Raw genomic sequence first — 13,048 nt, forward strand, 5'->3', positions numbered from 1 at the left:
TAAAAGGATTATATTATGGACCACCAAACAGTCCAAGGGATTTAGAGGAGCAAATTTGTAGAGAGATCGCAGACTGTTGCAAGAAATAAGGTTGTTATAATAAGTGACTTTCCACATTGTCTGGGACTAACATACTGTAAAGAGGCTGTGTGGGATAACATTTGTCGAATGTGTTCATGAACATTTCTGTAATGAATGTATAGAGCTCCAATAGATAGAGTGCAGTACTAGATCCTCCAATAAGGGAATGATACAAGACAGAAGTTTTTGTAGGGGATCATTCTGCATCTAGTAATCATAATGCATAAATTTTATGATAATTTTGGAGAAGGATGGGTTTAATCCTTTGGTTGAGATTCTGAATTGGAGATTCTAAATTTGATGGTACAGAAACAATCTATGCAGTGTGGATTGGGGTAGGTTATTCTCTGGCAAAGGTAAGTAGGAGGCCTTCAAAAGTGAAATTATGAGTACAGAGGGAACCTTGGTTTTCAAGAGATATTAGTTATGAAAAGGGGGTATTGGCAAGAAGGAGCAATTGAGATACTCGTGTATTATAAGAAATGCAGGAGATAATCAATAAGGAAATCAGGCAGACTAAAAGAAAGCATGAGGTTGCTCTAGCAGACAAGGTGAAGGAGAACCCCAAGGGCTTTTACATGTTAAGAACTAAAGAATAACGAGGGACAAAATTGGTACTCTGGAAGGTCAGTAGTCATCTATGAATGGAACCAAAAGAGATGGTGGGGGGGGGGGCGCGGGATCTTAAGTGGATTTATTTTTTTTTTGCATCTGTATTTACTCAGGAGACAGACCCAGAGTCTATAGAAGTGAGGCAAAGCAGCTGCAAGGTCACAGATTCTACACAGATTACAGAGGTGGAGGTGGAGGTGCTTGCTGTCTTGAGGCAAATTGGGATACATAAATTCCCAGGGCCTGACAACGTGTTCCCTCAGACCCTGTGGGAGGCTAGTGCAGAAATTGCATGAGCCGTAGCAGAGATAATTAAAACATCCTTAGCTACAGGTGAGGTGCTGGAGGATTGGAGGATGGCTAATGTTGTTGTGTTTTTTTAAGAAAAGCTCCAAGAATAAGCCAGGAAATTACGGGGCAGTGAGCTGATGTTTGTAGTGGGTAAGTTATTGGAAAGTATTCTAAGGGACAGGATATATAAGTATTTGGATAGATGGTGACTGATCAGGGATAACACGGTAGTTCATGTCTAACCAATCTTACAGAGTTTTTCGAAGATGTTACCAGAAAAGTTGATGAAGGCAAGGCAGCGGATATAGTCTGCATGGTATTTAGCAAGATCTTTGACAAGGTTCAGCATGGGAGGTTGGTGAAGCAGGTTTAGTTGTTTGGCACTCAGAATGAGGTAGTAAATTGGATTTACATTGGCTCATGGGAGAAGCTGGAGAGTGGTAGTAGATTATTGCCTGTCTGATTAGATGCCTGTCACTAGTGGTGTGCCGCATGTTGTTTGTCATCGGTCTCAATGATCTGGATCAGCAAGTTTGCAGATGACATCAAGATTGGGGATGTAGTAGACAGCAAGGAAGACTATCAAAGTTTGCAGCAGGATCTGGACCAGCTGAAAAAATGGGACGAAAAATGGTAGATGTAATTTAATGCAGACAAGTGTGAGATGTTGCATTTTGGGAGGAGAGATCTGGAAGTACAGATTCATAATTCCTTGAAGGTGATATCACAGGTAAATGGGGTCTTAAAGAGAGCTTTTGGCACCTTGGCCTTCATAATTAAAAGTTTTGAGTACAGGAGTTGGGATGCTATGTTGATGTTGTGTAAGACTTTGGTGAGGCCTAGTGTGGAGTATTGTGTGCAGTTTTGATCACCTACATACAGGAAATATATAAATAAGATTGAAAGAGTGCAGAGAAGTTTTTACAGGGATGTTGCTGGGACTTGAGGACCTAGTTATAGGGAAAGCTTAAATAGGTTAGGACTTTGTTCCCTAAAGCATAGAAGAATGAGGGGAGATTTGATAGAGGTATGCAGAATTGAGGATTTTTTTTCTGGTTAATGCAAGCAGGCTTTTCCCACTGAGGTTGGGTAAGACTATACTGGAGGTCATGTGTTAAGGGTGAAAGGTGAAATGTTTAAGGGGAATATGAGGGGGAACTCAGATGGTGGTGAGAGTGTGGAAAGAGCTGCCAGCGGAAGTGGTGGTTGTGGGCTTGATTTCAACATTTAAGAGAAATTTAAATAGGTACGTTGTTTCTTAATGTTGTTGTAGCTGAGGGTGAATGAAACTCCCACTATCTATTAAATGCTCCCAATGGTGTACCTCTCAAATAGCCTCTGACAACCATGACTAGCTCTTGGCTTTCATTTGTGGATTAGCTGTGAAGCCTGGTAAAATTATTTCTACTGACAGAAGAGGGGGCGAAGATGGGTTACTGCTGCCTGAAAACTGATCACTTCGGGCAGCTGGGACTCATCAGCCGTGGTTGACAACTCATCGAGGAGATGGAACACTGGTCGCAAATCTCTGCTGCCTTGTGGCTATACCCACTCGTGGGGGAGCCATGAGAAGTAAACCTGAAGGGAACTTCTAGAGTTGGAATCTCTAATGCAGTCCTACGTTTAGTTCAACACTGACTGGCAACTCCTGCGATGATGCTAGTGCTAAACTGTATCAGTCTCTGCTGTTCCTTTGGATTCATTTGCTGCAAGGAGCAAGGGAGCCTATGACATGGGCAACAGCTTGCTCTCCATATTGTACCTATCTTGGCTTGCGTATCATGTGGAAAGCTGGAACACAACATCCATGGTTGGCCCCGATCAGTAGAGGGCCTCGGATAGATACATGGATGAAAGGGGTATGGAGGGCTGTAGTCCAAGTGCTGGTTGATAGGACTAGACAGATTAATAATTTGGCTCAGACTAGATAAGCCAAAGGGCCTGCTTCTGTGTTGTAGTGTTCAGAATCAGAATCGGATTTAATGTCACTGGCATGTGTCATGACATTTGTTAACTTAGCGGCAGCAGTAGAATGTATTATAGAAAAAATAAGTAAGTCAATTACAGTAAATATAATGTACTGTATATTAAATAGTTACATTCAAAATAGTGCAAAAACAGAAATAATAAAAGTGAGGTAATGTTAATGGGTTCAGTGTTCATTTGTGAATTAAATGACTGGGGAAGAAGCTGTTCCTGAATCGCTGAGTGTGTGCCTTCAGATTTCTGTACCTTCTTCCTGACAGTAACGATGAGAAGAGGGCATACCCTGGGTGGTGAGGCCTTTAATAATGGGTTCCACCTCACTGAGGCATCGCTCCTTGAAGATGTCTTAAACATTACAAAGTCTAGTACCCAAGATGGAGCTGATTAATTTTACAACTTTCTGTAGCTTTCAAGCCTATGCAGTAGCCCCCTCTCCCCCCTCATACCAGACAATGATACAGCCTGTCAGAATGCTTTCCGCAGTATATCTGTAGAAGTTTTCGAATGTTTTAGGTGACAAACGAAATCTCCTCAATCTCCTCAAATGAAAAATAGCTGCACGCTTGCCTTCCTTATATGTTGGAACCAAGTTAGATCCTGAGAGATCTATGACTAGAATACTAGACTGAAAATGTCAGGAGTTGAATGGCCTGATATCATGGCTATACGGTAACTTCTTAAATCATAGAATTACAGATTGAGAAACCAAATTATAATGGGCAGAAAGACAATGATTACAACACTGAAGAGGAATTTGGCCCCTCAAGTCTACACTGGTTTAATATGAGAGCAATCAAGTTGGTCCCCGTACCCTACATATTGTCCCAATCCATTTAGAATTCCACAAGTGAATCTGCCTTTATCTCATGCATTCAAGAATTTACTCACTTGCTACATATGACTAACATCCATGGTGTGCGAAAGATTTTGCTGGTTGCGTGAAAATTGCTCAAAAGTACTATATATGACACACATGTATTCTTAGCACAATCCTTTAAATAAGCAATTTATATGTCATCTCTTTATCTTTTTAAATAACAATGTTTTACACTAATTCTGTTGTATTTTAAAGCTAAACCGCATTAATATAAAATACAGCAGAAATAAATCAAATGAAAGTACCAGATCTTCAAAGATTTTGCTGGTAATCACCCTAAAACTGCAATGCCCTATGTACAAAAATAAATAAATCAAAAATATATTCCAAAGCTGAAATCATCATGATCAGGTGCCATGCCCAGTTTGAGCTTTGACTGCCATGGCCCACATACGCCTGTTTCGGGTCAAGTGGATCAGTTCATTGGTATTCATTTCCAGTTCTCTGGCTGCTGTCTCCATCATCATTTGTCTTTGTCTTCCTCTTGCTTTCTTCCCTTCAATCTTTCCCATAATTACCGTACATTCTAACTCCTCTTTCCTAATCACATGTCCAATGAAGTTATGTTGCCTTTTCATGATCTCATATATTATTTCTCTTTTTGTGCTTACTCTGTACATGACATCCTCGTTAGCTCAAATATCATCTGTAAATTTGCTGACGATAAACCATTATTGGTAGAATCTCAGGTGGTGACGAGAGGGCGTACAGAAATAAGATATGCCAACTGGTGGAGTGGTACTGCAGCAACAACCTGGCACTCAACATCAGTAAGACGAAAGAGCTGATTGTGGACTTTCGGAAGGGCAAGACAAAGGAACACATACCAATCCTCATAGAGCGATCAGAAGTGGAGAGAGTGAGCAGCTTCAAGTTCCTGGGTGTCAAGATCTCTGAGGATCTCACCTGGTCCCAACATACGGATGTAGTTATAAAGAAGGCATGACAGCAGCTATACTTTATTAGGAGTTTGAAGAGATTTGGCATGTCAATAAATACACTCAAAAAGTTCTATAGTTGTTCTGCAGAGAGCATCCTGAAAAGGCTGCATCACTGTCTGGTATGGAGGGGCTACTGCACAGGACTGAAAGAAGCTGCAGAAGGTTGTAAATCAAGTCAGCTCCATCTTGGGTACTAGCCTACAAAGTACCCAGGACATCTTTAGGGAGCGGTGTCTCAGAAAGGCAGCATCTTTTATTAAGGATCTCCAGCACCCAGGGCATGACCTTTTCTCACTGTTACCATTGGGTAGGAGGTACAGAAGCCTGAAGGCAGACACTCAGCAATTCAAGAACAGCTTCTTCCCTTCCGCCATCCGATTCTTACATGAACATTGAATCTTTGGACACTACCTCGCTTTTTTTTAATATACAATATTTCTGTTTTTGCACATTTTTTAATCTATTCAAAATATGTAATTGATTTACTTGTTTATTTATTATGTTATTTATTTTTTCTCTGCTAGATTATATATTCCATTGAACTGCTGCTGCTAAGTTAACAAATTTCATGTCAAATGTCAGTGATAATAAACCTGATTCTGCGTCTGTGATTTTTGTTGGTTGCATGACAATTCCAGATACTGTATAAATATGATAGTTCTGTCATTAAAAAAGACACTTTTTTTGTTTGTTTGTCAATCATCTTCTTTATGTATCTCCTTGTTCTTGGCCTTTCTGTCAATGGAAACGTTTCTATCCCACTTATTTTAAATACTTCCTATCAAGTTTCCATGCAAACTTGGTTGTCTTAAGGAGAACAATCTTAGTTTTTCTAGTCCAAATAAATAAAGTTCCTTATTTCTAGACCCTCCCCAGAGTCTTCATATTTTTCCTAAAGTATGCACATCTTACTGCAGTTTTGTTTGAATTAATGCTTTTGTAAAGTTTCACATTGCTTTCCTTGCTCTGCCATTATTTACAAAGCTTAAGATATCTTTTGTATTTATATTTACTTTCTCAGCCTATCCTGCTACTTTCAAAAAGCTATACATGTATACCCCAGTTTTCTGATCTTATACCATTTTTTAGAAATATGCATTCTAGTTTCCATAGCATTTAATTCTTCTGGCAAAAAAATGTAGCATTGTCTATTTCATTGTGTTGAATTTTATCTGCCATTAATTTGCCCATACTGCTGTGTACATACATCTATTGATGCTTCTGGACACATCTTCAGTGATGTTCCTGAAATCATCGGGTGTTTCGGGTCTTTCAACATCATACAACCTCCTCCAGGTGACCCAGCCGGGGCTGATCAGACCCCAGCTTGTATCCAGATGGCTAGCTACTTATGACTCCATGGCTCCCCTCTTTTGAGCCACAGCCATCTTGAGGCCCTCTCTGCCGCATCAGTGGTACTGCGGATGGCTCTCCTCTTCCTCTCTCCCTCGATGCCCAAAATGCTGAAGGCTCTAACTAAAGAATGGGCTACGAATCCCCTACAACCAACCTCCACTGAGAGACACCACGCTCTCCATCCAGCCTGCTGACAGTTGCTGACCAGTCCTGCGTACTTGGAGAGCTTCCTTTCAAAGGCCGCTTCCAAGCTATCTTCCCATGGGACTGTCAGCTCCAGTAGCACCACTTGCTTAGTAGACTCAGACACTAGGACAATGTCTGGTCGCAGGGTGGTGGCTGTGATATGATTGGGGAACTTCAGCTGCCCTTCGAGGTCCACCAACAGCTGCCAGTGCCTTGTAGAGGTCAGAATGCCTGCAGATGTTCTTTTGGCAGCCAGTATATCTACAGTTTATTTTCTTGAAATTTGAACTTATTGTTATTCTCCTTGCAATTCATTGGACTTAACAGTTTTCATCGCATCGGAATATTTTAAGAATTGTCCTGTACATCTACGACAATGTATATTCAGAAACCAATGGTCCTAGGCAATCTCAATTAACACACATAAAAGTTGCTGGTGAACGCAGCAGGCCAGGCAGCATCTCTAGGTCACCAGCAACTTTTATGTGTGTTGCTTGAATTTCCAGCATCTGCAGAATTCCTGTTGTTTGTGTAGGCAATCTCAATTGTTCATTTTACTGAAAAATACCCATAACTTTTAGAAACTATTGGATTGTACAGCCTCAGGTAGCTCATTTTCTCTATGTATCAGAATTGGTATTTCTGTTACAAGTCATACCTCTGTAAAATTAGCTCAGTTCTTTGCTCTCTGTTAGCACAGCCAGACCTGCTGGGAATGTGCTGTAGCCCTGCATTTCACAGATTTGAAATTTCTTTGTTGTCTTACTCACTGTCTGCATTTTATTGTTTTCATTCATTTTCTCTATCTGTCCTATTAACCCATCAATTTATCTCCATGGCCACATTGAATCAGAGATACGCTCTTTGTCCAATTCATTTGTACCCCACCTCTGCAACTTAAAATTTATTTGTTTTTCTCAGTTCTAATGAAAGATCTTCAACCTGAAGCATTAATCCTGTTTTTCTTCCACAGAAACTGCATGATTTGTCAAGACTATCCAGAATTTTCAGTTTTCCAACACTAGCAGTCTTTTAATTTTGTTTCATCATTCCACACTTTATGTTCTTGTTAGTTGATTTTCTAGCTATACAACTACAGCCCCTTTTATTTCATTGTCTTCAATCTTGGAATACTATATTAGCATCAATAATTAAATGACAGATTAACAGAAAATAATGGGAATAAATCAGTCATTTATAGATTGGCAATCAGTACAACTAGGTTGTCACAGGAATTGATAAGATGGCCTCAATTTGCAATCTATATTGATGACTTGGGAGATGAGACCAGGTGTACTATAGTCAAATTTGAAGATGATAGAAAAATAAATGTGTTAGCAAGTTGTAAAGATAACAGAACAAACCTGCAAAATGATATAGACAGGCTAGGTGAGTGGGTAAGTAGTTGGAAGATAGGAATGGAATAAGTCTAAAAAGTACTGGGATACAAAGCAATTTGGGATTCATAGTACCTGAAACAGGAAATTATTAGGAAGGCCAATGGAATGGTGCCATTTATTGTAAGATCCATGTGAGAGAAGGTAGGGTAGTTTTGAAGCAAGGTTCTGGTGAGACCACTCCTGGCATGGCATATGATGGTGATCACTATATCTAGGGAAGAATATGTGTGCATTGAAAGAGGATAGAGAAGCTTCAATAAATTGATTCCTGAGATGAAAGGATAGATGATTGGTGAAATGTTGAGCAAGTTGGTTTTAAGCTCATTAGAGTATGAAAAAAATTAGAAATGATTTTATGGGGATGGGTGTTAAAAGGCTAATTCCCCCTATTGGGGTTATCCAAATCTAGGGACATAGTTTAAAAATAAGGGTTTGCCTAATTTGGGCATGATTTTTTCCACCAGTGGATATGATTCTTTGTAATTCTGTACTCAAGAGTTGTGGAGACAATTATTGTATACATACAAGGTGAAGATTGATAGATACTTTACTACAAAGGAGTCATGGTGTATGGAGAGATAGGAAAGAGGTGTTGAGGGTAAGGTTGAATTAGCCACTGTCCTATTGAAAAGCAGAAAGAGCTTGAGCTACCTGGCATATTTCTATTCCTGCTTATGTTTTTGATGATAATCCTAATGGAAGTCCATATATCCGATCAGCTACATTTCACTCATTGACCTTCTCACTTTGAGCAGCCAATAATTTGATTCATTGTCCAGGAAACTAGGTTAATTTACTAACAACAAGCATATTGAAACATACCTGGAACAGCTTGGCAGTCAAACACAGTTTTGCATAGATACACAAAATGCTGAAGGAACTCATCAGGCCAGGCATAGAGTTTACTCTTTTCCAAAGATGCTGCCTCACCTACTGAGTTCCTTCAGCATTTTGTGTGTGTGTGTTGTTTGGATTTCCAGCATCTGCAGATTTTCTCGTCTTTGCACAGATCTTTTAATTTAATTACTTGCTGGCCTGTAACCTAACCCATCGATCCACATTATCTCTTAAACTTCAAACATTGACAACATTCTGACCGTCTGTAATTAAATCTCCTCTCCTAATCTAGATGCCATTTTGCATGCTCTATGCGGGAAGGAATGTGTGTAATGGTTATTCAGCAGTGCATTTTGCCTTGAGCTAGAAATAGTACTCAGTTTTGCTACATGCATTGACCTTTCAGCTTGTATCTTCTTATGCGGGTTAAATTTCAAGCCCTTGTGCCTTTTAATTTAGGTAACGGTCACAAATTGTCACTCAGCAGTTAGCAGTCATCAGTGAAACTAACAGCAAGCTAAAGATGACGATACAAGGAAGATTGCTTTAAAGTTTGGCCAAAAAGGCATTTGAAGGAACTCCTTCAAGAAAGAGTGGCAGAAAAATTTGTACTGAAGATCCTACAAACTGTAGGTTGTCCATATATCCAGTATCTAATGTAAGGCAAATTATAAGGGATTTAACTAGATGAATTTGTGAATCAAAATTGTGTTTTTATTTTTTCATAGATTGTTGGGGTAAATATTCTTCTGTGAAATCATGGATGCAGTTGTACACCTCATTAATGATTCCCTGGAATTCTATCGATGGAGCCTCACCATTGCAGGTATTTATATTCTGTTCATGGTATTTTTGGATTACTATAGTGCTTAAGTGTTCAGTGTTTGCATTAAGGATATGTTTGTATTAATTCATTGTTGTTTTTGTGGCCATGCTGACTGGTTTATAGAATATTTTTATATAATTCCAATCTTTCTTTAAACGTTTTGCTCAGAGGTTTATGCCTGAACTGTGGTGCTAAATTGCTAACCAAACCATATCAGCCTAAGACCATAGGACACGTGAACATGTTTTACCCTGTTACTGTTCAGAGGCAAGACAAGACATGACTGTACCTTTGACATGACTGTACCTTTGGGATGGATTGCAAGGCAGTAATCTGTACTTGCCAAGGGATGTGATTTTAGTTTTTGACGAAATTTGTAATGATTGAATATCTATGTGTTGTGTATTGCGTGAGTGAATAATAATAGAAATGATACAATTTTAATATATTTTATTTCCAAATGGGAATAGTTAATGAAGAGTTAGAATAGAGACTCTAGATCAGCGGTTCCCAACCTGGGGGTCTATGGAGTCCTTGATTAAGGGTCCCTAGCATAAAAAAAAATGGTTGAGAACTCCTGCTCTAGACCAATGACTTGAAGTTAGTGGAGGCTTCTGAGAGCAGGGAGAAGTATCAAACTGGAAGGATTTAGGAAAGGACAGAGAATGATGATGGCTTTTAATTGTTACTGAGTTTACAGTGAAGGAATGGGTATTCAGACGGTGTCAGAATTGCGAGAGAATGGCTTAAAAACTCGTTGGTGATAGTTGGGAATGGAAATACATACAGGATGGAATTTATACAATGAGTCTTTGGAGGACCTTTGCAGTTTCAGTATGGCTAAACTTAAAACTAAATACTTGGAGTATTTAGCAGGTAGTATTATTGGTAATGTAGTTGAGTTGAAAGTAAGTACCGGTAGAGGATCTCTTTAAAAAGAAACTTATAAGTTAATTGTACATTTTATGGGTGGATTAAAGTTTAGACTTTGGTATGAAAATTATATATACTCAGACCCATCTTGAAGGAACAGCTCTAAAGTAATAGCTTCCGGTAAAAGTAGAGGAATTTTTGGTATTTTAAGAAGTTTTCTTAAAATTGTTATTAGAGATCATCGTAATCTAGATTTTTAGGCTGTCTGAGTAATTGGACAGTACAGTGTGTCAAGCTGTCAAAGATGATACCTAAATAAAATTGTGTTATCAGTGTATGTCTGAAAACAGACCCTAGGTCTAGTAATAAATTAATATTTTGGTAATTTTGGAAATTGGTAGGATAGATTAGATTATGAGGACACTCAGTCCTCGTTTATTGTCATTTAGAAATGCAGGCATTAAAAAAATGATACAACGTTCCTCCAGAATGATATCACAAGAAAACACAGGACAAGCCAAGACTAAAACTGACAAAACCACATAATTATAACATATAGCTACAACAGTGCAAAGCAATACTATAACTTGATAAAGAGCAGACCATGGGCATGGTTAAAAAAAAGTCTCAAAAAAGTCTCTGCAGGCGGCAGAAGGAAGGAACTCTCCCTGCCATGAACCTCCAAGTGCAGCCAACTTGCCGATGCAGCACCATTGGAAGCACCCGACCGCAGCAGACTCTGAGTCCGTCCGAAAACTTCGAGCCGTCCGAAAAATTCGATAGCACACTAATCAAAATCATTGGGGTATATTTGAAGATTTGGACCCTATTGTAGTGGGGTAGGAAAGGCACTTGATTGAACAAACTCAAAACATGAGTAATGGCCAGAATACATTCAAATGCCATTGTCAAGGTTATGAATTATCAAAAACATGAGGTGAAAGATGAGTTAATAGCAATTTGTTTTTGCAATAAGATTGAGGTTGGCAGTTACAAAGATTCGAGCAAATAGTGTGAGAATATTTGCTGAAGACTTTGGCTGAAAGTGCACGTAATATGTGTGTGGGTGTAAATTTGGTGCTAGCTTTATAGGTATATTTTTTAATGTCTGGGTAAGTAGTTAGATAAAGGGGTGGCTTAGGTATCCTAGTGGAAGCTTTTGAAATAACAGTACATCTGTGTTGTTGATTTGGGGTCAGAGATCTAGAAGTAAGAAATTTTTAAGGTGAGGATCTAAAGTTTATTAGAATAAAGGATAAATTTGAATAAAGAGAGAAATAATAAACTGAATTTGATAGTTGTCTGTTTCATATACTGCAGACTTTGGCCCACAACTTTTTAAAGTCATAATAATATTTGAGGTCAAGTTTATTGTCGTTTGCACAAGATGGAATACAGATGATGAATGAAGAATTTATAGAAGCTGAAATTAATGGAGGGAATCTACTGAACAAATTTCTCTAACTGCCCCTCTTATTTCTTTGTCTGTTGCTTTCAGTAGACTATCTAATTGGAGGAAAGTGTTTCTCATTATTCTCTCAAAGCCTTTCAGAATTTTGAAACCCTGATGGAGATACTTTAACCACTGCAGTTTCTTCAATCTATTGATCTGGTAAACTTTTGTTCAACTTTTTCCAAGGCTTTGCTTGGAAGAGCTCAGAATTCCAAAGATTTTATGTATTTTTATATTTAGTGCTTTTATTTACAAAGCTTAGCATCTTTTATGTTTAAGTGACTTAGCAACCTCCTCTGCTATTTAAAAAACCCATTTTGCACCAATGAGATGAAACTGCCTCCCCATATGTTTCACTCAAAGTGCATGTGTCATGTATCTGTTTACTAGCCCATGTTACAGAACTGTTTATTTACTCATCACTTCTGCAGAAACACAGAAGATCACTGTTTCTAATCAAAACCTCTTAAGAATCCCAGTTACTTACAGTGCCTGACCTTCTACCAATATCCAGATCACCGTTGTCCACTTAATACCGCATACTTCTGTTTTTTTTAACTGTTGTGAAAGACATTGGGGGTGTGTTTTGAAAATCCTGAAGTACAACAACTATTTCATCAATCTTTCTATTATGTCTTTGGTTGGATTAGTTGGACGTGACTTTTCCTTTAATAAGTCTTGTCCTGATGTCCTTTCTTTACCTATACACCAATTTTTTTGCTGTGCTAATTTTTTTGTAAAGGTTTTCAACTGATTGATCTAGACCTTACAGATTTATCATCTTCCTTCTTTTTTGGAAAAGGGTTTTACATTTTTATTTCTTTGAATGTATACAATGTGTAAATCCGCCTTGTCATTCTCCACAAAGTGAGCTATACTATTCAATCAGTTTAAAAATGTATTTTGTGAGCCCAAAACCCCTTTTAGTGACTTTGGATGACTGAACTATTAAAAGGAAATATCACTAATTCAATTAAAAAATACATTGTAGCTACATGTATTTTTTTTTCGATTTAAAGTGTTGTTTGGGAAACATTTAGATTTTGTCAAAGTTGAATTTATTGTCAAATGAACAAGTGTGTTTTCACAGTTACAGTGAAAAACTTATTTGCAGCAGCATCATATAAATAGCATTCACAAGAAAAACAAATTATACACAATTGTTACAAGAAATAACATAATTGCAACAAAAATAAGCTAAATTTTAGTGCAAAATTTGGCAGCAGTCTTCATTTGTATTCATCACATATTGCTATTTTGTGTTAACTGTACAATATTTGGAAATACATTGAACCAGTTCAATAAATGAAAACAGTGGTATAGTGTAAG

The 13,048-nt window shown here is 38.2% G+C and overlaps 1 protein-coding gene across 3 annotated transcripts in view; it reads left to right on the forward strand.

The window, feature by feature from the left end:
* Window positions 1–13,048, forward strand: part of elovl4a (ELOVL fatty acid elongase 4a) — a 68,970-nt gene that overhangs the window by 11,526 nt on the left and 44,396 nt on the right. For all 3 annotated transcript variants that reach the window (XM_072250159.1, XM_072250155.1, XM_072250164.1), the window contains exon 2: window positions 9,296–9,393. In XM_072250159.1, coding sequence (XP_072106260.1) covers window positions 9,327–9,393 — 67 coding nt within the window. In that variant the 5' untranslated portion in view covers window positions 9,296–9,326. The remainder of the gene's footprint in view (window positions 1–9,295; window positions 9,394–13,048) is intronic.

The sequence above is a fragment of the Mobula birostris genome, chromosome 2 (assembly GCF_030028105.1).
Source record: "Mobula birostris isolate sMobBir1 chromosome 2, sMobBir1.hap1, whole genome shotgun sequence".
Taxonomy (NCBI): Eukaryota; Metazoa; Chordata; class Chondrichthyes; order Myliobatiformes; family Myliobatidae; genus Mobula; species Mobula birostris.